This window comes from Baudoinia panamericana, assembly GCF_000338955.1.
Source record: "Baudoinia panamericana UAMH 10762 unplaced genomic scaffold BAUCOscaffold_13, whole genome shotgun sequence".
NCBI classification, from domain to species: Eukaryota; Fungi; Ascomycota; class Dothideomycetes; order Mycosphaerellales; family Teratosphaeriaceae; genus Baudoinia; species Baudoinia panamericana.
In genome coordinates this window covers 931,479-953,474 of record NW_006911269.1, presented here as the reverse complement: position 1 = coordinate 953,474, position 21,996 = coordinate 931,479, and the positions used below count along the sequence as shown (strand labels likewise).

General features: G+C 54.2%; 9 protein-coding genes across 9 annotated transcripts; 3 read left to right on the top strand and 6 right to left on the bottom strand.

Annotated features, from left to right (window-relative positions):
- The first annotated feature begins 392 nt into the window (after positions 1-392).
- On the top strand, positions 393-2,315 carry BAUCODRAFT_38532 (glycoside hydrolase family 13 protein). The gene is made up of 4 exons (XM_007682226.1): positions 393-826; positions 880-1,023; positions 1,096-1,382; positions 1,440-2,315. The coding sequence occupies exons 1-4, from the start codon at positions 422-424 to the stop codon at positions 2,167-2,169; spliced, it is 1,566 nt and encodes a 521-aa protein (XP_007680416.1). The 5' UTR covers positions 393-421; the 3' UTR covers positions 2,170-2,315.
- Positions 2,316-3,379: 1,064 nt separating this feature from the next.
- BAUCODRAFT_290267 (uncharacterized protein) lies at positions 3,380-4,699 on the bottom strand. The gene has a single exon (XM_007682598.1). The coding sequence runs from the start codon at positions 4,573-4,575 to the stop codon at positions 3,649-3,651; it is 927 nt and encodes a 308-aa protein (XP_007680788.1). The 5' UTR covers positions 4,576-4,699; the 3' UTR covers positions 3,380-3,648.
- Positions 4,700-4,824: 125 nt separating this feature from the next.
- Positions 4,825-5,310, top strand: BAUCODRAFT_151853 (uncharacterized protein; the record flags this gene model as incomplete). The annotated part of the gene is made up of 2 exons (XM_007682597.1): positions 4,825-5,119; positions 5,180-5,310. The coding sequence occupies 2 exons, from the start codon at positions 4,825-4,827 to the stop codon at positions 5,308-5,310; spliced, it is 426 nt and encodes a 141-aa protein (XP_007680787.1).
- Positions 5,311-5,322: 12 nt separating this feature from the next.
- Positions 5,323-7,870, bottom strand: BAUCODRAFT_38528 (uncharacterized protein). Its single transcript, XM_007682225.1, has 2 exons — positions 7,578-7,870; positions 5,323-7,520 (listed from the first exon to the last, which is right to left on the bottom strand). The coding sequence occupies exons 1-2, from the start codon at positions 7,853-7,855 to the stop codon at positions 5,534-5,536; spliced, it is 2,265 nt and encodes a 754-aa protein (XP_007680415.1). The 5' UTR covers positions 7,856-7,870; the 3' UTR covers positions 5,323-5,533.
- Positions 7,871-9,132: 1,262 nt separating this feature from the next.
- BAUCODRAFT_290360 (uncharacterized protein) lies at positions 9,133-11,004 on the bottom strand. The gene is made up of 2 exons (XM_007682596.1): positions 10,336-11,004; positions 9,133-10,265 (listed from the first exon to the last, which is right to left on the bottom strand). Exons 1-2 carry the CDS (start codon positions 10,770-10,772, stop codon positions 9,263-9,265), a joined length of 1,440 nt encoding a protein of 479 aa, XP_007680786.1. The 5' UTR covers positions 10,773-11,004; the 3' UTR covers positions 9,133-9,262.
- A 576-nt stretch (positions 11,005-11,580) lies between these two features.
- On the bottom strand, positions 11,581-14,396 carry BAUCODRAFT_569904 (glycoside hydrolase family 37 protein; the record flags this gene model as incomplete). The annotated part of the gene is made up of 3 exons (XM_007682595.1): positions 11,581-12,130; positions 12,184-14,077; positions 14,192-14,396. 3 exons carry the CDS (start codon positions 14,394-14,396, stop codon positions 11,845-11,847), a joined length of 2,385 nt encoding a protein of 794 aa, XP_007680785.1. The 3' UTR covers positions 11,581-11,844.
- A 1,009-nt stretch (positions 14,397-15,405) lies between these two features.
- On the bottom strand, positions 15,406-17,338 carry BAUCODRAFT_38526 (uncharacterized protein). Its single transcript, XM_007682224.1, has one exon. It carries the CDS (start codon positions 17,099-17,101, stop codon positions 15,521-15,523), a length of 1,581 nt encoding a protein of 526 aa, XP_007680414.1. The 5' UTR covers positions 17,102-17,338; the 3' UTR covers positions 15,406-15,520.
- A 238-nt stretch (positions 17,339-17,576) lies between these two features.
- Positions 17,577-18,872, bottom strand: BAUCODRAFT_78588 (uncharacterized protein; the record flags this gene model as incomplete). Its single annotated transcript, XM_007682341.1, has 5 exons — positions 17,577-18,151; positions 18,210-18,395; positions 18,454-18,472; positions 18,528-18,663; positions 18,721-18,872. The coding sequence occupies 5 exons, from the start codon at positions 18,870-18,872 to the stop codon at positions 17,577-17,579; spliced, it is 1,068 nt and encodes a 355-aa protein (XP_007680531.1).
- Positions 18,873-19,992: 1,120 nt separating this feature from the next.
- Positions 19,993-21,985, top strand: BAUCODRAFT_78040 (uncharacterized protein; the record flags this gene model as incomplete). Its single annotated transcript, XM_007682293.1, has 7 exons — positions 19,993-20,221; positions 20,290-20,381; positions 20,456-20,495; positions 20,557-20,972; positions 21,085-21,357; positions 21,415-21,525; positions 21,581-21,985. The coding sequence occupies 7 exons, from the start codon at positions 19,993-19,995 to the stop codon at positions 21,983-21,985; spliced, it is 1,566 nt and encodes a 521-aa protein (XP_007680483.1).
- Between the last annotated feature and the right edge of the window lie 11 nt (positions 21,986-21,996).

Below are 21,996 nucleotides of genomic sequence, written 5' to 3'. Positions count from 1 at the left end.
GCAACAGTGATCGACAATGCGGGCTTTTTATGCGGATACTCAAGTGGGCGTAGCACGCCAGCCCCAAACGGCCTTTCAAGCCCTCCTCTTACTGCATGTGCCCGCTGATCAGGAAGTGCCTCCGCAACATAGCAATCTAGGATGGAATTAGATCGCATCAGTGCCAGGGCTGGACGGCTAGTAGCGCATTAGTCGGTGTTGGAGAACATCCCGTGTCTGGCATTCATAAACGTTCCGGCCGGTTGACATGGCACTCGACTCGTGGGCTGGTCACAAGCCTTATAAGACATGATCGGCCGCTTGCAACCGGAACGATAGGTGGGTAACAGCTCTATTGTCTCTTTCTTGCTTAACTGCATTGTTGTCGAGATCTATTGTTGTCAATCGGTAGCATCTTTACGCGTTAACGCCGACTACGACCATGTATTCGAAGAACATCTTACTCATCGTTGCAACATTGGGCCTGGGGCTCTGTCATACTGCAGCCGCAGCCAGCTCTAGTGACTGGCGGACCCGCAGCATATATCAAGTCCTAACCGACCGCTTCGCCCGCACGGATGGCAGCACGTCAGCCACGTGCAACACTGGCGACCGGTTGTACTGCGGTGGCAGCTATGTCGGCATTCAAAACCATCTAGACTATATCCAGGATGCTGGCTTCGACGCAATCTGGATCTCGCCGGTCACGGCTCAGCTGCCCAACGATACGGCTTACGGCTACGCATATCACGGGTACTGGCAGCAGAACCTCTATGAATTGAACTCCAACTTCGGCACTGCAGAGGAGCTCCAAGCCCTTAGTACTGCGCTACATGATCGCGGAATGGTGAGCAATGATGCAGTTATTGTTGGTCGAGATGCACCGCTAACCATGAGTAGTACCTCATGGTTGACGTTGTTGTCAACCATAACGGATGGGACGGGTCCCCGTCTAGCGTCAACTATGCCGACTTCTATCCGTTTAACAAGGCGTCGCAGTACCACCCATACTGTGGTATTAACTATGATAACACTGTCGATTCTGTATGTGCATTGCTTACCACAAGGAGCTCCGGTCACTCTCTCTAATCCTTTGATAATGCTGATGATGCACAGGCGAACATTGAGGATTGCTGGGTCGGAGACACTACCGTGTCCCTGCCCGACTTGCGCACGGAAGACAGCGACGTTGCTACTGGCTACCAAACCTGGATCAAGCAGCTTGTGGCAAATTACTCAATTGACGGTCTTCGCCTTGACACGGTCATGGAAGTAGACACAGCTTTCTGGGCTGACTTTGAAACTGCGGCCGGCGTTTACATGATCGGCGAAGTCGATGAACCCAACGGCACCTATGTGTGCAGCTTCCAGAATTATGTGCCTGGAGTTCTCAACTACGGAACGTAAGTATCACCGTCAGTCCATTTATTTACGTGATAACGCTGACCGCTGTCATGAAGTTACTTCCCGCTTTTCGCCGCTTTTAGCAGCACGTCAGGCGATATGGACGCATTAGTCGACATGATCAACACCGTGAAGTATTTCTGCAAGGACACCAGCTTGATAGGCTCTTTCAGTGAGAACCACGACCAGCCTCGTTTCGCCTCCGTTACCGGAGATATGGCTGCAGCCACAAACATCATCTCGTATACGATGCTAGCGGATGGTATTCCCATCATCTATGAAGGACAGGAGCAACATTACAATGCTCTAGGCGGCAGCAGCGACCCCTACAACCGTGAGGCTATCTGGTTTTCCGACTACAGCCAATCAGCCCCTTTGTATGTGCTGGTGAAGACCTTGAACACACTCCGCAAGCACATCTTCAGCGATGACAGCTCGTATCTGAACTATCAGAGCTGGCCTATCTACAGTGATACGACGACGATTGCTGTCCGCAAGGGCTATCAAATCAGCGTGCTTTCGAACAAGGGCTCAAATGGCGCCTCGTACACACAATCAATCAACACAAAAGGCATCACTAATACGGAGTTCACGGAGATCCTGTCTTGCGCCACGCTCAGTTCGGACAGCAATGGCAATATCGTGGTCCCTATGGGACAAGGACAGGCACGACTTTACTATCCGACGTCGAGACTGTCGGGCAGTGGTCTATGTGGGGCAAGCAGCAAGGCGAAGATGGCGCGGTCCCCGAGTGCCCGTTCGGTAGCGCGTCCCTTTTACGCGTAGAGTGCGTTAGGAGGATGTGTCGTGATGAACAGCATGATAAGTCAACGAGATCACGATATGGTACGTAGCATAGCATACAAGGCGACTGCCGCCAAAGCGGAGTTTTACCGCTTACGGAACGGAGCTTCATCATGTGAGCATAGTCTAGCAGTCCTTGACACCTTCATCCCGTCCAGCAGTATAGTGTGCGCTACGGACAAACTCTGTCCATCTGCAGCATTTTTTGCGGAGAAACAATGTAGGTTGTAGTCTGCTTTCAGCCGGGCGATCATCATGGAGAAAGTAGGTAACGGTATAAGTTCTGGTCCTTCTCCGAACGAGGAGCGTTTCTTACTTGCCCAGATACTACCGTCTCCCTGCAAAGATAACATGAGTATAATCATGAGCTACACAACCATCCTTTCTGTGGCGTTTGGCGCGCTGGTGCCTTCGGCAACAGCTGGAAGGCCACCTTACTGGACCACCATCACACGTACCACAACCGCTTCAGCATCATGCTCTACACCGACCAATCACTGGCCCGGCTGGGCGGGCATATCCAAGATGGTCGTTTTCGGTGACAGCTACACCACGACAGGCTTCAACGACACGCTTGCCCAGCCAAACGCGTCGAACCCTCTCGGTAACCCAGCATATCCGGGCTATACGGCGACCAATGGGCCGAATTGGGTCGACTTCTTGACCACGACCTACAACAGGACCTTCGTCGAGACCGTGAACCTGGCTTATGGAGGAGCCACAGTCGATAGCGCCCTAGTGACGCCCTATCTGCCGACAGTGCTTAGTCTCAAAAGCCAGATCCAGCAGGAATACGTACCAGTGTACGCAGGGCATCCTTCTTTCTTCGACTGGCAGGCAGACAGTACTCTCTTCGCAACCTTCATCGGTATCAACGACGTCGGAAATGCCTACTCCGAAGCGAACAGCAGTCTGGTCTTTAGCCTCGTCTTCCAGGAGTATGCAAGCCTGATGGACCAACTCTACCAAACTGGAGCGCGGAACTTCCTCTTCCTGAACGTGCCGCCCGTAAACCGCTCGCCGTTGACCGTTGCCGCAGCAGTAGCGGCTCAGACAGTAGAAGCCGCTGCTATCGCAGGGTATAATGCCAATTTGACAAGGCTTGCAGCCAATCTCAGCAGCACGTACAGTGATGCGTTCACCTACGTTTTCGACACCAACAGTGCGTTTACCCAGGTCCTGGACTATCCTTGTTCTCACCCGGAGACGTGTGCGTATAAGAATACCACGAACTACTGCGTGGCGTATGAGAACGGCACGCCGACCTGGTACACGTTCTACGCGAACTGCTCGGTCCCGGTGGATGAGTACTTCTGGCTGAATAGCCTGCATCCGACGTTCAGAATGATGAATGTGACGGCTCAAGAGATTGCGGCACAGCTAAGCTGATCGATCCGCGAAGAACGATGTTAGATAGTTAGCACGCTAGCAGAACGCTCAACAATACACAAGTCGTAGACGTTACGATGCCTCGTTCAGCTTCGTGAACGCATCAGGCCCGCCCGGAACCTGCAACCAGTTCCGCTCATCGAATTTGTGCTCGCCTTCGATCATATGGAAGGTGTAGATCATCCTGCCCTTCTGGCTTGTATTCTTCTCGCTTTTGTGAAGCAGGTTGCCGTGGATGAGCACCAACGTGCCGGCCTTGACTTCGCCAAGCTCGTACACCTCCTTCCTCACCTCACCGTCCTCTTCGAGACTTTCCGGCCATTGGCTGCCTTCGTTGTGGATGAACGTCGTCCCCTTGTTGTCCGCAGAGCGCACGAACCTGTCACGGATCGGTGCACGCTTGTGACTCCCCGCGGCGAACGACAAGCAGCCATTCTCCACCGTGCAATCCTCCAGCGCGTACCAGAAGCCCACGGCTGACGGTGGGTCCGTATACAAGAACACAGAATCCTGATGCGGTGGCACCCTTCCGCCAATCTCCGGCTGCTTACAGATGATCATACTCTGCAGCACTCTCGGATCCCTGAACCCCAGATCCTTCGCGATCCGCTTGTTTTTGTCGTTGATAGAGACCTTCTGGAAGTTGGGCGAAAGTACATGTAACGCATGCCCGATCTTGTTGATGGCCAAATGCTTCGGCTTAAGAAGTTTGCCGTCATTGTCGAACGCGTCCTCTTCGAAAAAGAAGCGCACCTTGTCGCCAGAGGAGAGGAAATAGTCGTCGCCGACATGGTCGCTGTTCTCACCGGTGGAGAAGCGGGTCATGGGATGGTCGTCAAGGCTGAAGTCGTTGAGCATTTGATATGATTCGGCAAGCAGTGTTTGCACTTCATCTTGGGAGAGCGCGTCCGGGATGAGGAGATAGCCATTGTTGTCCCAGGTCTCCAGTTGCTCCTCGGTGAAGTATGAAGGGCGCGGGTTGGTGCGTGAGGGCGCCATGATAGCGATTCCACCGTTCAGATCAGAGCGCAACTTGGACTATCGAAAGGTCATGCTCATATTATATTTGTGCATGGATAAGGCGTCCTGCGTTGTTGGAATCTTGAAGGAAGCGATGACATCGATCGTGCATCGGCAATCGCGCAATCGCGCCCTCATTGGTTCCGAACGCACTGATCCTTGACAGAGCAGGAAGGCACAGTGAGGGAACATATACACAAACACCATTCGTTTCACCCACCTGCTGCCATGGACTCACATACACCTTCTCCACCGATATGGCGCTGGGTCTTAGGCTTTTTAGCCGTAGGAGCCTGCTGGGGACTGACAACACCCTTTATGCGGCGAGCGGCCATTGCTCGAGACCATAAACCGCAGCCCGCACGTCCAGCGCTGACAGACCCAAAGACATCGTGGCTCAATCGGAAGATCCTGGGCATCGTCTACGCCGTCTACGATCTCCTCAAAAACCCGGCCTACGCGGTGCCGTTACTGCTTAATGTGACGGGCAGCGTTTGGTTCTTCCTACTGATCGGTCAGGCTGGTAGGTCAACATGGACCGAAGTATTGTCGGCCCGGGCGAACACTGATCGTTTGGCGACAGAGCTGAGTCTGACCGTTCCAATCACTAATGCCCTGGCGTTTTTATTTACCGTGCTGGGCGAATGGTATGCGGAAGGCAAGGTCATAACGCGAGGCACGTATATGGTTAACCCCCTCATCAGCTACCGCTAACCCTACCGTGAAGATACATGGATAGGCATGGCCTTTGTGCTGGGTGGCATAGCGCTTTGTGTGCATTCGAAAACATAATGTAACATGTCAAACAGGGCACTTGCGTACGATTGAAAGGACGGTAAGTGTGATTGACATTTTCATCCCGACTGTACGGAATCGACTTTACAGTAAGCAGGTTCATGCAACGTTGCTGCCTTCTCGTGAAGATACGTGCGGTAGCTTACAAGCGAGCTTGGTAGACGCCCGTCTTATTATGCTTCGACACGTCGTAGCGGTCATTCATCATGATCTTGTCCCACGCAGCCACGAAGTCATGCTTGAACTTCTCTTCATTGCCAGCGCTGCCGTACACCTCGGCAATGGCGCGGAGCTCAGCGTGCGAGCCGAAGACCAGGTCAGCACGAGTGGCGATCCACTTCTTCTCGCCGCTCTTGCGCTCAATACCGTCGAACAGCTCGTTCTTGTTGTCGGTTGGCTGCCACTTGACACCCATGTCGAGAAGATTGACGAAAAAGTCTGGTGTGAGCTGGCCAGGGCGCTTGGTAAGAATACCGTGGTTAGAGCCGTCCCAGTTGGCATTGAGTGCGCGCATTCCACCAATGAGCACCGTCATTTCTGGGGCAGTCAGGTTGAGCAGGTGGGCCTTGTCGACAAGGAACTGCTCGGTGCGAACACGGTCAGTGCCGCTGCCATAGTTCCGGAAGCCGTCGCGCGTTGGCTTAAGGTGCTCGAATGACTGGACGTCGGTCATGTCTTGGGTGGCGTCGGTACGGCCAGGCGTGAAAGGAACCGAAATGCCGGAGGCCTTCTCCACGGCAGCGTTGCCGGCAAGCACAACGAGGTCGGCGAACGACACCTTCTTTCCACCACTGCTGAACTTCTGCTGAACATCCTCGAGAGTCTTGATGACCTTCTTGAGCTGCTCCGGGTTGTTGACCTCCCAGTCCTTCTGCGGCTCAAGCCTGATGCGACCACCATTGACACCGCCACGCTTGTCGCTGCCACGATAGGTGACTGCGGCAGCCCATGCAGTGCGGATGAACTCGGTTGGCTCGATGCCGGTTCCGAGAATCTCCTTCTTTAGTTGGTTGGCGTCCTCGCTGCTGATAAGCTCGTGGTCGACGCTCGGCACTGGATCCTCCCAAAGCAGGATTTCCTTAGGAATCTCAGGGCCGATCCAGCGTGTCCGCGGACCCATGTCTCTGTGCAGGAGCTTGAACCAGGTACGCGCGAAAGCGTCTGCCAGCTCATCTGGGTGCTCGAGGAAGTGGCGCGAGATCTTCTCGTACTCCTTGTCGTAGCGCATGGACAGATCGGTAGTCAACATACGCGGCTTCTGCATCTTGTTCGGGTCGCCGTCTGCCGCAGGGATCATGTTGTCTGCGTTCTTCGCCTCCCACTGGTTGGCACCGGCAGGGCTCTTGGTGAGTTCCCAATCGAACTTGAAGAGGTACTCGAGATAGTGGTTGCTCCACTTGGTTGGTGTCTTCGTCCAGGTGACCTCTAAACCACTGGTGATAGTGTCACGGCCACTACCGCTGTTGTATTTGCTGTTCCACCCAAGACCCTGGCTCTCAATGGGGGCGGCCATCGGCTCCTTGCCAACATGATCAGCAGAGCCTGCACCGTGAGTCTTGCCGAATGTGTGACCGCCGATAATGAGCGCTGCAGTCTCGTAATCGTTCATGGCCATGCGGCCGAACGTGGTGCGAATGTCACGGGCAGCCGCAACCGGGTCGGGAATACCGTCAGGGCCTTCCGGGTTTACGTAAATCAAGCCCATGTGAGATGCAGCAACTGGCTTCTCGAGATCGCGGGAATGGATATCCTTGGCATCAACCTTGTGCATGTCACCGTCGACAACGCCGCCCTCGGCCAAACCCTCGTGACCTTGAGAGTAGCGAACATCGTTGCCGAGCCAGGTGGTCTCGCCACCCCAGTAGACCGACTCGTCAGCCTCCCACTGATCTGCCCGACCACCAGCAAAGCCGAAAGTTTGCAGGCCCATGTCCTCGAGAGACACGTTTCCGGTGAGCAGCATCAAGTCTGCCCAAGACACCTTGTTGCCGTACTTTTGCTTCACGGGCCACAATAGCCGGCGGGCCTTGTCAAGACTGACGTTGTCGGGCCAGCTGTTGAGTGGCGCAAAGCGCTGCTGGCCGCCGCCACCTCCGCCACGGCCGTCCAACACGCGGTATGTACCAGCACTGTAAAGCAGTCAGTTCTGCGACTCGCATCAGGAGACAGCCAAGCGTGCCACTTACGAGTGCCATGCCATTCGGATAAAGAGCCCGCCATAGTGCCCGAAGTCAGCCGGCCACCACTCCTGCGAGGTTGTGAGGACGTGGCGAATATCTTCCTTCAACGCCTTGTAGTCTACGCTCTTCCACGCCTCAGCATAGTCGAAGTCCTGACCCATCGGGTTCGTGACCGGCGTCTGCTGGCGGAGGATGTTCAACCTCAACTGGTCTGGCCACCAGTCGAAGTTGCGGGTGCCACCGCCGCCAGTATTGGCCAACTTGATTGGACACTCCTTAGCCATGATGATGTGTTTGAGTGCTTTCAGAGAGTAGTTCTGAGGATTGTGAGAGTGGTGTAAGTGAAGAGCAGAAACATCATTAAATGTATCGAGACTATCAAGCTCTCCGCGCCGAAAGCCCCACCAACAGACCCCGCCACCACTCCGATCGATTCCCTGCATCTTCACTCGATCGCTCTGTTTCCATGTCCATCTAACATTTGACTACCGTCCTATAAGGAAGCCTTGGTTTCGCTCGCCCCAATGCCAGTGCTTCCTTTGCTGCAGTCAATGCCCACTCGCTCTCCTTCAGCGCAAAGCGCAGAAATGCGACATCATCGAACTGCCCTGCTCCGATACATGTATGGAAGGATAACCGATCTAACCACTTAGGGCAAGCGAGCAGCGAGGCCCACTTCCGACGACAAGCGGCGTGAAACCGACCTCGGCCAGTTCCTTCACATTCCTGGCGACTTTCGGGTACTTGTTGACCACCCTTCCCGAATGGCTTCAACACCGACGATTCTAGATCAGTGGCGCAGGCGGCAGGTGTCAATCACTGGCTTGTGGCTCGCATCTAATGAAGCAGCGATCTCAGCTCCGATAAAGACACACTGGCAATGTTGGGCCGACCACGCTCAGCTTCACTCACGCTATGTCCTTGCCTAGAGTCGTAGTCTGCTGCGAATAGCATTGCAATCACTACTGCTGCTGTGAGGCTATTACGGGAATGAAGCCCAACAACTATGCGCGAGGCCATGAGACTCCTCTCAAAAGACAGCCTCACCGTAATCAATTGCATCCGCCAAACTGCTATTCACTGGTTAGCAGGAGGGTACAGTATGTGAACGAGCATTATCGAAGACGCAGTCATTTCGCGGTCCACTAACCATGGGACCTTGACCATAGGTCAAACACGGCGTAAGTGAGGTTAGGTGAGTAGACTGCGCGCGAGCACAAGAGATCGTCGGGATGAAAGATTGACTCATGGTGCACATGGTCATCCTACATCGGTGATGTGCACACCTTGGGTCTCCCGACGCTGTCGTTTCCATCTGCATTTCCGTCGTCCACCAACCCCCAGCAACGTTCCACCAACGCCTTATCGCCATGCCACAAGCTGTGATCTGAAGGGTGGCTAGCTCGGCCCAGTCCTTACATTCTCGCCACATGCAGTCGTCCTCGCTACAACCCAGTACGCCGGTAAATGCTCCAAAAATAGTCGTGATCTAATTGGAAATATTGGTTGGGTATCTCACGCGCAGCTGGCGCGTGCTTGCGGGTGTCAACTGCCGTAGCCGACTGCGTTCACGGCTTGGAGACGGAAATCCAATATGCATGACATACTCGCATAAGCAGATCGCATGCCCTTGCTCTGCGGTGTGACCGCGATCGGGAGCAGCCACGCCGCGCAGCCTGCTCGTGTGCAGCTCATTGCACGAAGCCAGGCTTGGCAGCTCTCCTGTAGCCCGCTTCACTCCGGTCCTCTGACCTTCCAGTCCCAGGTCTGCTGGCGGGCGCCTGCCGTATTGGCAGATGCATGGGTTGCTGCTGTCCGTAGCCTGGCGCTGTTTGCGCACTGCTTGTTCGCGCAGGGTATGCCGGCCGATTACCGTAAGCCGAACCATTCTCCCTAGGTGTGCCGATAGGGATGTCGCCAGACGTCGGTGTAGGAAGGGTGCTGGACGAGAAGCCGGGTGTGCTTATTGTAGTGGCTGTACGTGGTGTCATGGTTGTAGCAGTCCGTGGAGTCTCGCTTTCACCGCGAAGCAGGGCTTGCGTGCTGGGCGACAACGGCGGCGCTAGATGCGATCTCCGGTTCGACTTCTCCATCATGCTCACCGCCCATGCTTCGAGGTCGACTGGAGTCCGCTTCGCTGCCTGCAAGAACGCATCTTTGTCGTAGAGTTCCTGTGGAGTTGGCCGCAAGTCCGGATTCTTCAGCAAGCACTTATCGATCATATCCTCTAGTATCTGCGGGAAGGCGTCGCTCTGCGGTAGCTTGGGCGACGGCTCCAGCACAATTTGCTGCAACAGATCAAGAATACCTTGCGGACCGGCAGCGTCATCGTCGTCCTCCGACTCCACCTGGAACGGGAATTTGCCAACTGCGAGCTCCATGAGCGTCAGACCTACCGACCAGACGTCTGATTTGACGGTGTAGGGTGAGCCCTGTATCCGCTCAGGCGCCATATAAGTTCCAGTACCGACGAAGGTGTTCGCCACGCTGTTCTCCAATTCCGAGGACACGCCGAAGTCACAAAGCTTGATCTGACCCTTAGAGTTGACCAAGATGTTGGATGGCTTAATGTCGCGATGCATGATCCTATGAGCGAGGTAGAGATACTTGAGGCCGCCCAACACCGCTTCCGCAATCTTGCCGAGCACGTCAACTCGCACCGGTCCAAATCGCTTAGAGATGGAGTCCAGGGAGCTGTGTTCAACAGTCAATGCCTTGTTCATCTGCTTAGAAAGCACCGTCGACTCACCCAACATCCGCATACTCCATACACATCGTCACATCGCCCGACTCGTTCATGTACGCTCCATAGAAGCTCACAATATACGGACTGTTGCAATCATGCATGATCTGCAACTCCCGCACAATCCGCTTCCTGACCTCCTTCTTCGCCTCCACATGAATAATCTTCTTCGCCATAATGATATTCCACGCCTTGTGTCGCACTTTACTGACCGTTCCGCCATTCCCAGACCCAAGCTCCTTGATGACTTCTAGATCCTCCGTCCTCCACTCTGGCCGGAATTCTACCCCTATCTCCAAGGTATCGTCCTTGCGTGAGTTCACGTTTGCTATGGAACCAGGCAGTTGCGCATCAGACTCTGAAGGCTGCGGAGCGGCTTTGGGCTGTGGTGCGCTTAATGCCAGTCCCTTGACGTTCTTGCGCTTCATGGTCTTCGCTTTGAATGGATCTTCGGCCATTATGGCGGCTTTATCGGCTGCCGTAGCAAGCCAATGTCCCAAGACGTTTGGTATGTGGCTATCTGCCTGTAAAGCGATGCTTATAGAAGGGGTCGCTTGTTCGCCAGAGTCCTACACTATAGTCCAACGCAGCAGGCGGTCGTTGCTATGCGCTGGATGGGGTACGTATGCCAGCGTGCAGTGCCGCCGTAAATGAGCCTCAGCCAATAGTCACTGCTCTACGCTCGCCGCATTAAGCGCGTATGTCTTGAGTGTGACTCAGCCGCTGCCCAATTGCTCCTATGCCGCAAAATGCCTGCCCAGAGAGATAGTCTTCGTATATCTCAGTTGTCTCGTACGCACAGCCGCGGCTCGGAATCTGTTGTGACTTGCAGTGCTACGAAGTGATATGCAGGTCGAGAAGTGGCCTACGCAAGACAAGGGTGCCCTCCAGCGGGGCAGCGGAGCCGGCAGGATTGAAGCACTCAATGTATTGGCATGCTCGAATGCGGGTATCGTCGCGGACAGAGCACGCGAGGTGGAGACCACAGTAAAGACGCCGCCATCACTAATCTCATTGTTCTATTCGTATCGTGAACAACCCTTGGGAAAGAGGCTTGCATACTTTCAACGCCAACAGATGAGCAACAGACTTTCGACCAGACAAACCTTCGCGTCAGACTTTCTGCATCCGTACCTATATTGGGCACGAGAGCTATGTGTACGTCACGGACGCTTTGCTGTTGGTACAGATCAATGAGATGCAACCGTAAATGGCAAAACAAGTAAAAGGTAAACAACTCGATTCCAAGCCATTGATAGTAAGAGAGGCTTGTAGGTTAACTGTTCTGAATACATGTTGCAACGGCTACCCTTGGCTCACTCAGGGCTACGGATTCACCTACATGTATGCATAAAGCAGCCACGGTTGCCAGCGCTAAATGATCGATCCCCTCTAGTTACACTTCAACGCCCTGCATGCAGCCTAGGACGTCTCGCGAGAGAACATCGCTTGTGTAGTCACCACAACCGGAACACCTCGCCAACAAACTTAGGTCCCCGAACCAAGAACACATCCCACGTGTACCGCGTCTTAAGAACCGACAGGCTTTCCGTTTGCTTCAGCATTATGCTTCTTCTGGTGTGCTTCCGTATCCTCTTGACTGTGCGGTAACGGCATACCCGCCGCAGCATGCACGTGAGGCGCCACATGCAGCTTGGCTGGCTGGTGCTCTTCTTCAATGTCAGCATCATCCGTGTGACCGCCTTCCATGGCCTTCTTGAACGTATCCCAAGTCGTGACGGCGCCGAGGGCGCGCTTCATGTGCGCATTGACGATCTGTAGGCCGTAGACGTATGAAGCATTGACCCAGCCGAACCTAGACCAAGTCAATACAAAACCGGAAGATTCGGGAGTAAGTGCCAGACGTACCCTTCAGTAGCCACGCCCTTGAAATCGCTGCCCTGATTCCCATACTCCGCCTCGACCTTGTGGGGAGAGATCTGCTGCGTGACATCGTACTTCTCCACCACCACCCCGTTAAAGTCGACAAACGCTTTGGTCACCATGTAGATCCACCGGTAAGCCAGACGCTGCGCGTCGTCCTCGAAACCGTACCGTAAGAGGCCTGTCCAGGCCAGGATCTGCTGCGGGGCCCAGCCGAAAGGATAATCCCACTGACGGTTGGGTCGGGAGATGCCAACAGGTCCACGAGACTCTTCAGTACCGGAGACCAGACCACCGTGAACCTCGAAGCGAGGCAGAGCGCGCTCTACCATGATCGAGGCTTGGCGGGGCGTGGCGGCGCCGGCCCACATGGCCCAGAAGGTGGTCGCAGATTCGTAGCCAGTATGCTCTTTCTTCACAGTGTTGTAGTCGAAGAACATGCCCTTGTCCTCATCCCACATCAGCTTGTCCATAATCTGGCGTCGCTTTTTGGCACGCCGGTCCCAGGTACTCGACGTCTCTACGGTAGCCTGGCCAGGCACTTGCCACTCCTTCGGAATTTGCAGCTTATCGCCGAAGAAGGCGCGGATGGTGCGCGCAATGTCGACTTCCATCTTGTAAATGCAGGAGTTCAAGTCGACTGTGGCAAGGTGGGCGGCGACCTTCTCGAGACGGTATGAAGTGTCATGGCCCGACTCACGTACAGCACGGTCGTGCAGGAAGTATTCGTCCAGCTCCGGCTCGTACACGTGGCCGTAGTTGTAGGCTTTGACAAATTCGTCGAAGCTCATCTTGTGCTTTTCAGCATACGGTGTCAGAATATGAACAAAGTGAGAAGCTTCGGTTTCCGGCGGGACACCAATTCCGCCGGCTACGTATCGCGAGAGGCCGGACTCTGGATCGTAGCGCGGCTTGGACATCCAGGTGCAGTAGTAGTCCTTGATGGCGGCGAGTATCGCCTGCTTGAGGAACTCCATGCTGCTGGACTTGTGCTTGATGCGGTCATAGACGCGCAGAGCCATATCGGTTAAGAATGGCGGCTGTGATCGGCAGAGGTAATAGGTGCGGTTGGCATTGAGGATCTTGCCGTAGTGGCGGATGCAGAAGCAGAAATGTTTTACCATGGATTCACATAGATCTTCGCGGTCATTGACAAGAAGACCCAGAGTCTCCATGTAGCTGTCCCATCCGTAAAGCTCGTTGAAGCGGCCCCCAGGTACTACAAACGGCAGACCACGATAATCAGGCTTCCCGGTTGGGGTGTCCTCAACGCGTTCCATAGCAACAGCAAGAAGGCCTGGAGCCTCGTTCAGATCGCGGACATAGTCCTCATCAGTCGGATTCTCCTTTAGGTAAATCACCTCGAGGTTCATTTCCGGATGCTCTTGCGAGATACGGGTGTAGTACTCAAACTGCTCCGGTGCCCCTCGCGGGATATACATGCGCGGGTGCGGATTGGCTGTCCAGTCCTTCGGGTCTTTGGCTACGGCAGCGATGTTCGAGCCATCAATCCTCCGCGTCAGGTTCGGCCAAAACTGGTCTTTGATAAGGCGTGCGAGCCGGTTCACCGGATTCTCGTTGAGTCGCGCTTCATCCAGTACGATCTGCTTACGACCGTACTTCTTCGCCAACGTCAGCTCCTGCAGCAGGTTGCTGAGCATGTAAGTGCCGCGAATGTCAAAGGTACGGTAACCACCGGATGCAGCAGTGCCGAGTGGGATCGTCTTCGGGCCATGGTCCTCAATCGTGATCTGAATGTTGTGATCCGTGTCCTCGCTGGCGAGGAGCGTTTTCAAAGTGTCCTCAACATTGATTAGGTAGCGGCGCGGGGCATTACCCTGCACATCGTGGCTGGTACGTCTGCCGAATTGTCTCACGGCTGTTGGAGAGGTGCTGATTTCCTTCTTTGGCTCAATCTGCGTCCGTTAGCACGGTCCTACCCTGATACCACAGGCCCATGCTACTAGGCAGATATGGCCATGACGGAGATTACCCCGTTGTGCATGGGGACGGTGCAGACTCACCGCCGACATTGTCCGGCTCTTGGCGACCTTTCTAGGGCCGTGACTGGCGCCATAATAGACGTCCGGTGCGGCAAAGGGATCGACGTTGAGAGACACTTTGCGCTGAGCATCCTGTGCAGCAACGTTGTTGTTGGTCTTGAGGTTGATAGGCAGGGCCGATTTCTGCAAGCTCATGCTATGGCGAGGCGTGACTTGGGCTGTCACAGTAGGAAGTACCAGATAGGGTAGCGACAGTGAGGTGGCACGAATACGCAATTATGGGTAGTGCCACTGTCGGCAAGGCTGATGAGGTAGAGTGGAGGGGCTGGACCTGCTGAAGCGGGTCAGTCAGTGGTGGGTCTTTTGTTGGCCCTGTCGATCATTGACGAAAGATTTCAGATCGTGGCACCAGTGCATATCAGCTGCAGTTTGATGAGTGACGTACCGCTCAAGCCACCTTCCTGCGGCGAGGATGTCCGTTTCCTTCTTGTAGGCCGGAGGCGAGATTCTGTGCGTTTAGCAGCAGTAATGACAACAAAGGTGAGAGACAAGGTGGTGATGTAATAGAACAATGCAGCTTTGTGGGCAGAAGAGATGCGCGAGCGCTCAGCTGACAAGTGCTGCGACAGAACGTGCGTCAGGCAATAGAGCCAGCAGGCTCGAGGCTCTACTTCGTCGCACTGCGATATAGAAGCTGCAAGGAGAGTTAACGTGCCTGTACTTGCGGTGCTGTTTTTGCTGTTGCAGATGTTGCAAGCGTGATGATCGGCCTTAGAGGGAAGATGCGCCTCCCTCCTCCGCCGTTGCTGACACGCCAGCCATGCTTCTGCTCTTGCTTGGTCTTCAGCTGCCGCTCTGTCTCGGATCGTTCGCGTGCCCGAACATTACTCAACTGCGACTGAGCAATAAGAAGGTGCGAGCTCAAGGATCCGAAATAGAACATCCACATCACCTCCGCAGCGGGTAGGCTCGCGAGCCTCAGCCGCGACCGTGGCAACGTTCTGATGCAGTGCAACCTGAGTTGGTGCTCGCGAGTTACAGCCCTGACGAAAGGCAACGCGGGATGGAATGGTATTGATACCAACCTTTGACACAAACCGAGGCGATTACCGCGGCGCCAGCCGCATAAGAGCAGGTACTCTTCGTCTACATGCACGTACTCCACATAACCGTCAGGCGGGGACGCGAGCAGGTGTCACACTTCCGTCCGCATAGGGTTCTCAGTTCCTCTGAACGTCTGAAATGTTGATCGTGGTATCATATGCTACGATAACTCACATGTTGTCGGACCACTATCATGCGGCCACCTATGTCTCATCTTACACCAGCCGGCCACGATAGATCCGCACGGCCACCGCCAAAACTGCGGACAACACTGCCCACCTTACACCCGCACCTGTTGCACTCTTCGACCCAAGTCCGATAGTCCACCAGACCCACCCACCTGTGACGCGACCCTCTCGGTCGAAATCCGGCTTCTTTTCTTGCATCTTCCGCAATTTCTTCAGCTTCTCCTCAGTGTAAGGAGGATATCTTACATCCAGCATACTCTCGACCCAGCCCGGAGTATGCGTGATAGACCGTCTGTGCGTGAAGCAGTCGAAGGACGCCTTGCCTCTGTATGCGCCCTGCCCACTGTCGCCAACACCGCCAAAAGCAAGGGTAGGTATTGATGCGTGGAAGAAAGCATCGTTGACGCTGGCGCCGCCCGATCGGGTTTGCGCAAGGACTTTGTCTGTTTCCTGCTTGTTGCCGAATGTGTAAAGTCCCAGTGGCGTGGCGTGGACGGCGTTGGCGTTGCGGATCGCTTCGTCGATGTTCGCTACGGGCAGGACTGGAATCAGTGGGCCGAAAGATTCGTCTTTGATAAGCGAGTCTTCTATGCTATCCACTTGCACCACGGTAGGCTCGAAAAATAAGGTATTTTTGTTCGTCCGGCCACCAGAAACGATCTTGCCATGCGTGCTGTCCAGCATACCCTTGAGGCGAGCCCACTGCCTCTCGTTGACGATCTTGCCGTAGTCTTTGTTGCCTTCTGCGCCCTGCGGTTGAAACTCCTTGAGCGCTATAGCCAGTTGTTGCAAGAAAGCTGGCAATATGTCCTTCTCCACCATGATATAGTTCTGGCTGACACATACTTGGCCAGCATTGTGCAGCTTTGCGAACAATAGCCTACGCGCGGCCAACCGAGGGTCTGCATGCTTCGATATGATTGCAGGATTGCGACCGCCGAGCTCCAGGACCACGGGCGTCAGCGTCTCCGCCGCCTTCCTCGCAATAATCGTGCCAACCTTGTCGTTGCCAGTGTAGAAGATTTTGTCCCATTTCTGCTCCAGTAACGCGGTAGATTCTGGAATGCCACCCTGGACGACCTCGTATGCTTCACGATCAAGGCTCTCCGAAACGATATGCTGCATTATCCGAGCCGAATTGGGCGAGTTCTCACTCGGCTTCAGTACGGCCGTACATCCTGCCGCAATCGCCCCAATCAACGGCCCCAAGCTTAACTGAATCGGAAAGTTGTACGCTCCAATGATTAAGACAGCACCGACCGGATCCTTGCGTATGCGCGGGTTCATCAGTTTGTTAGTGAACTCAATGTCGTCCGGCTTCTCATCCTTCACGAATCGCTCCAAGTTCTTGCTCATGAATATGATGTCGTTCAGTACCCAGTTCACTTCGCTCAAGAACGCCTCGTACGGGCCTTTGCCCAAGTCAAGCTGCAGCGCTTCCAGAATAGCGGGCTCGGCATCTTTGATACCCCAATAGAGCGAGCGGAGTTGCTTCAGTCGGTATTGGAGCGAGCGTGTCTGGTGGGAGTGGAACTTTTTGACGATCCGATCATGGACAGTGGGTACGTCGCTTACGGCGATGTTCGTAAAGGGAGGCAGATCGTCCATTGCGAGGTGTATCATCTTGACACACGGTGCGCAACGACCTAGTGTTCGGTGAATGCTGCTCAACGCTGGTTATCCCGCGATCTCAATTTCTCCAACATCCAGAGCTGATGTTGTCTTCGCGCTCACTCTTCGAAGTACGGCAACAAACGAGCTTTGGCAACGAGGCGTGCAAGCCGAGGCACATCGCAATGGTAGGCACGCGAAAACTGGGGCTATTAGCATGAGTCAGCAACAGTGGCGATGATTATGAAACAATCTTATAGTAGATGGAGATCGTGGGCGTTCTGACGGAAGTGGGAGACAAGAACCAGATGAAGTGCGATCTATACCTTACCTGATTTCTTCGCTGTACAAACGCTAATCAGGGTATAAATCTAATGACCTTCACTTGCACTACAGCAGCATGCCACTGTACGCCGTCGCCAACAGGCTGCTCCGCAACCGCACGTGGAATCACCGTGTCCTGCAGTAAACGCTACAGTTGCAAAAGTAGCCGACCTTCTCCGGTTTGCACTACGCCATACCTTGGGGTCGACAAACTCCATGCCAGGTTGCCCGTGCACTGGTACTGGCAGCCCTTAATGATCGTCCTGACTGATTGCTGTTCGGCTGTGGACATCGTCTCAACGCTTTGCAGCAGTCGCTCAGCGACGACTTCGAATTGAGCGGTGAGCCTGCGCAAGAGAGCCATTGCCGATGCAACAGCAGCGTCCAAATCTCCAAGTTCCGCGAAAAGGATGATGAGTGCGTTGTGGACTGCGCCATCTGCTGCCTCCTTCTTGACTGATAGGATGTCATTTGTAAGCGAGATGACCTCGTTCGTGATGTCGAAGAGATCCCTCATGAAGGATGAGCGAGCGATGTCTTCCGATAATTCCAAACCATACGCATACTCCAGCATAGCCGTGGTGACATGGATGGCACTCGTTCCCATTCGGATTCCCCAGTAGTCGTCAAGCGTTGGGATCTCGTTACTGATGATGAGTCTATGCTCAAGCGAAGTCTTGTCAATATAGAAAAGCATCTCATCTAATAAGCGGCGGCGTTGTGCTGTGGTACCAATGTAAGTCCGCGAGTGCGATATCCAGAGCATACAGGGTTACTATACCAAGGGAATATGCTTCCGAGATCAGCCTCACAGAAGGTTGCAGGAGTGTTATCAAAGGGAACGTTGGCATGCCACTTGTGTAGGGAGGGAGGTCTAGGCAGTCCCGCAGGAAATCGACAGTTTGTGATCGGAATTGCTGAGCTTTGTCAAAGTCGCCGCACAAATCGCCTTTCGCATTGTCAAGTTCTGCACCCGGCGTTAGCTCCCCGACCGTCTGGGACGAGGTCTGTGTCGTCCGGCATACCATCGTCCCAAGCGTATATCTAAATCTCTATGTTAGCGGTTGACTGTGGCGTCGAAGTCTTGTTGGTGCCTTACCCAGATGAAGAAAGCTGTTGTCACCAGCAGTCTATCAAGCGGTGCGTCCGGCCACCATGCAGCCCCGAACAATGGAAAGTCATTAAGCTGAAAGGCCTTGGCTTTTTTCCGGCCAAGCAGCTCAGTAGTGTATAGTCTTAGTGTGCGAGATTAGCATATAGCCAATGAAAGAAGTTCCAAGCTGCAGACACACGTATCCAGGTGGTGATTGACAAGGTGGCGGATTGCTGGAAGATCCTTGCTTGTTGCAGCTGGCCAGCCGGGAAAGTACTCCCACAGATTGGGCAGACGGACTTCACGGCCCCTCAAGGAATCAATGAGCGTCTGACGAGGGTTCACGGCCATCATGGCCTTTTATGTGCACCAAATGAGAAGAGGAGGAGCAGTAACCAGACCTTGCTACATCCCTACCTTGTGTGACCACCACGCTCCGATCATATACAAGCGAGACGGAGCTCCTCTCGAGGCTGTGATGCCAATCTCGATCGCTACGTGTACGCGACGACCGACAACCGGTCTAAGAGTCCGCCTGCGCCTCGCTTAGAAAGTTGTACTCCCCGTTGAGCATCCAGATATAGCGATGCGAGTGTTGTTCAGGGCCGTCGTAGCCGCGATGGATGGCCAGTGCGCCAGAGCAGTCAGCTTATGGCGTCGCGCAGTCGGACGGCATTCATGAGTGAGCGGTAAGGTACTCGGATGCCGGTATGACACCCAGTAAAGGAAGCGTGGTAGCGATTTGAGGCGTGCATGGTCACGCTATCTGACATCGCTATAAGGCGTGCTTGTCGACGTGTTTTGAACCCACTCAATTTCCTGCCCTGCCATCGATCCATGAGCCAGTGAACTTGGTGCATCAACCCGAGGCTAAAGTTTCTTGCGCCACTCTTATATCCTTTGAGTAATGGACTAGGAGGAGCACTAAAGTGCGGAGAGAAGAGGTCGTGACCGACCCGGCAACTGCCGCAGAAGCCCACTTCACGACGCAAACATGCGAGAATCCTTGTCGTCTACTCCTTTGTTAGACCATTGTGCTTATTGAGGCAAACGGATCCAATGCAGGAAGTTCTTAGTGGCGTTGGCTCTTGCTGGAACGGTGATGGCACCGATGGTACAGGCGCTGCTACCACGTGTCAGCGCTGCTCCGTCCCACCAGTCTGACTGTCTCGTACGAGAAGGAAAATCAAAGCCACAATAAGCACCACCGCGCTTTCTGGCAGTAATGAGCCGAGCTGTCAAAATTGTGACACCAGAATAGCAGGAAAGTCCAAGTCTTGTACGAACGAACTACCCGGGACGTATGAGGGTTGCTGTTTCGCTTGTTCGTTACATGGATAGCAGATCAAATGCCACACCTGGGCTGCGACTTGCACTCTTTCACTGCTCTATATTGGCAAACAGCTCAAATTCCTTCCTTCTCGCTTCTCCCTGATCCGCCTGCCCTTTATCACACTACAGGACTACAAGCATGATCTCAAGTCATCCGGTGGATGTGGTGCTGGCAGCACGGCTACTTGGTGTTTGTGTTGCTCTATCGTGCGCTCTTATCATTCGTCAGCTCTTCTATCATCCTCTTTCCGGAGTGCCGGGACCACGGCTCGCGGCCTTGACAAGTTGGTGGGAGTGTATCATAGATCTGCATCGTGACGGAGGAGGGCGGTACTACTTCTATCTCAAGCGGCTCCATGAGGAATATGGTAAGGTTGCAGCCGTCAATTTACTCGCAAGAGGTTTGAGCTGTGGGAGTCAACCCGCTTACGAAAAGCATGCCCAATTGTTCGCATTGGACCGAATGAAGTTCACGTCACGGACAACTCTTGGCTGCCGACATTGTTCGGTGCGCCAGGCAGCGTACGTGTCAAGTCTCGGGCTTCTTACTAGTCCCACCATGATGAGGTGGTACCGCTGACCCGCTGCAGGTCCGAGAGAAGCACAAATCATTAGCACACATACTGGGAAGCAATCTAGGGTGTCAGTTATCTTCCTGAAGTGGTTCTACCCGCAATGTGTGACAAACTCACATAGACCTGAGCAGCATTCGGAACCGTCGACCACTACCTGCACCGGCAGCGTAGGGCATCAATCGCCCCCTTATTCTCGACGCGCGCTGTCAAAGCCATTGAGCCTGAAATCCAGGCCACTGTTGAGCAGCTTTGTATGATGTTCCAACAGATGAAGGATGACGAACAGATCATCGAGCTACGGCGCTTGTTTCTCGCGTTCGCCACAGACGTCTCCACCAGCTACATATTCCGCGAATCTCTGGGGATGCTACAGAGCCCAGCCAAGACGAACGACTTCGCTACCTCTTTTTCCAAGATGCAAGGACTATTTCCGCTTTTAAAACAGTGTCTGTGGCTCGTACCCTGCGCACTCAAGGCTCCGCTGTGGCTAGTTCAAATCGTAATGCCCGGCGTAGTACCCTTACTACAAATGTATCGTGTCAGTGTTAACGCGCATGCGCTCGGCTTTGGCACATGCTAACGTGGAATAGAGCATGACGGAGCTCGCGAGGCAGCAATGCAACACCTTTGAGCAGGCAGATGCTGCCTTTAGAAAGGCGAACTGCGAGGTGGAGAAGCAAGACCTCTTCCGTGCTATCCTCGAAAGCAAGCTCCCACCGCACGAGAAGAGCTACCATCGGATCGCGCATGAAGGCGTTGAGGCGTTGATTGCCGGCAGCCTCACCACTGGAAGAGTGCTAGCATTAGCGACGTTCCATATCCTGAGCAGTGCTGTCATCCTGGGCAAAGTGCAGGACGAGGCTCATAAGGTGATGCCGGACCATGCAACGATTCCGAGCATCGCAGTCCTAGAAAGCTCCGCGTATCTGGTAAGCTGCTGAGCAGATTCCGATTTTCCTTTCAGACAGGTCTGATGCCTAGATCAGAGAGCCATTGTCAAGGAAGCACTGCGTTTGGCACACATTGTCACCGCTCGCTTTCCTGTGGTCGCCCCTAGAGAGGACCTCCACTACCAAGGCCATACGTTGCCTGCTAATGTCAGTCGTCCATTCATTCAGCTGCGCGAGGTATTCAGCTGATGGCAACCGACAGACTATCATAAGCGTGACACCGGCGTGGACTTTGATGAATTCCGACGTCTTCGCCGAACCATACACCTTCCGTCCTGAGCGTTGGCTGGAAGCAGACACGGCACACCTGGCAATGATGGAGCAGTACTGGATACCCTTTGGTCTCGGCAACAGGAGATGCTTGGGCATCAAGCGAGTAATTCTCATCCATGCTGCTGAGAATGACCAAACTGACGTAATAAACTGTAGCTTTGCTATGACCAACATTTTAACTGCCCTCACTGTCGTCTTCCGCCGCTTCCAGCTGGAATTGGTCGATACCGTCCGCGAGCGAGATGTGGATCATAGCCGCACATGGTTCATTGGGGAGCCGCGAGCGGACAGCCTCGGTATTCGAGTGCGCGTGGTAAAGGCAAAAGAGGCGTGAAGTCTGAACTG

Excerpts from the sequence above, each read along its gene's own strand:
- BAUCODRAFT_38528 (XM_007682225.1), bottom strand. The coding sequence starts at position 7,855 with ATGGCTAAGGAGTGTCCAATCAAGTTGGCCAATACTGGCGGCGGTGGC. Across the intron at positions 7,521-7,577 it reads ATCCGAATGGCATGGCACTC|TGCTGGTACATACCGCGTGT; the intron begins GTAAGTGGCACG and ends ACTGCTTTACAG.
- BAUCODRAFT_38526 (XM_007682224.1), bottom strand. The coding sequence starts at position 17,101 with ATGGACGATCTGCCTCCCTTTACGAACATCGCCGTAAGCGACGTACCC.
- BAUCODRAFT_38532 (XM_007682226.1), top strand. The coding sequence starts at position 422 with ATGTATTCGAAGAACATCTTACTCATCGTTGCAACATTGGGCCTGGGG. Across the intron at positions 827-879 it reads CGCTACATGATCGCGGAATG|TACCTCATGGTTGACGTTGT; the intron begins GTGAGCAATGAT and ends AACCATGAGTAG. Across the intron at positions 1,383-1,439 it reads GGAGTTCTCAACTACGGAAC|TTACTTCCCGCTTTTCGCCG; the intron begins GTAAGTATCACC and ends GCTGTCATGAAG.
- BAUCODRAFT_290360 (XM_007682596.1), bottom strand. The coding sequence starts at position 10,772 with ATGGCCGAAGATCCATTCAAAGCGAAGACCATGAAGCGCAAGAACGTC. Across the intron at positions 10,266-10,335 it reads GATGTGACGATGTGTATGGA|CTCCCTGGACTCCATCTCTA; the intron begins GTATGCGGATGT and ends TGTTGAACACAG.
- BAUCODRAFT_290267 (XM_007682598.1), bottom strand. The coding sequence starts at position 4,575 with ATGGCGCCCTCACGCACCAACCCGCGCCCTTCATACTTCACCGAGGAG.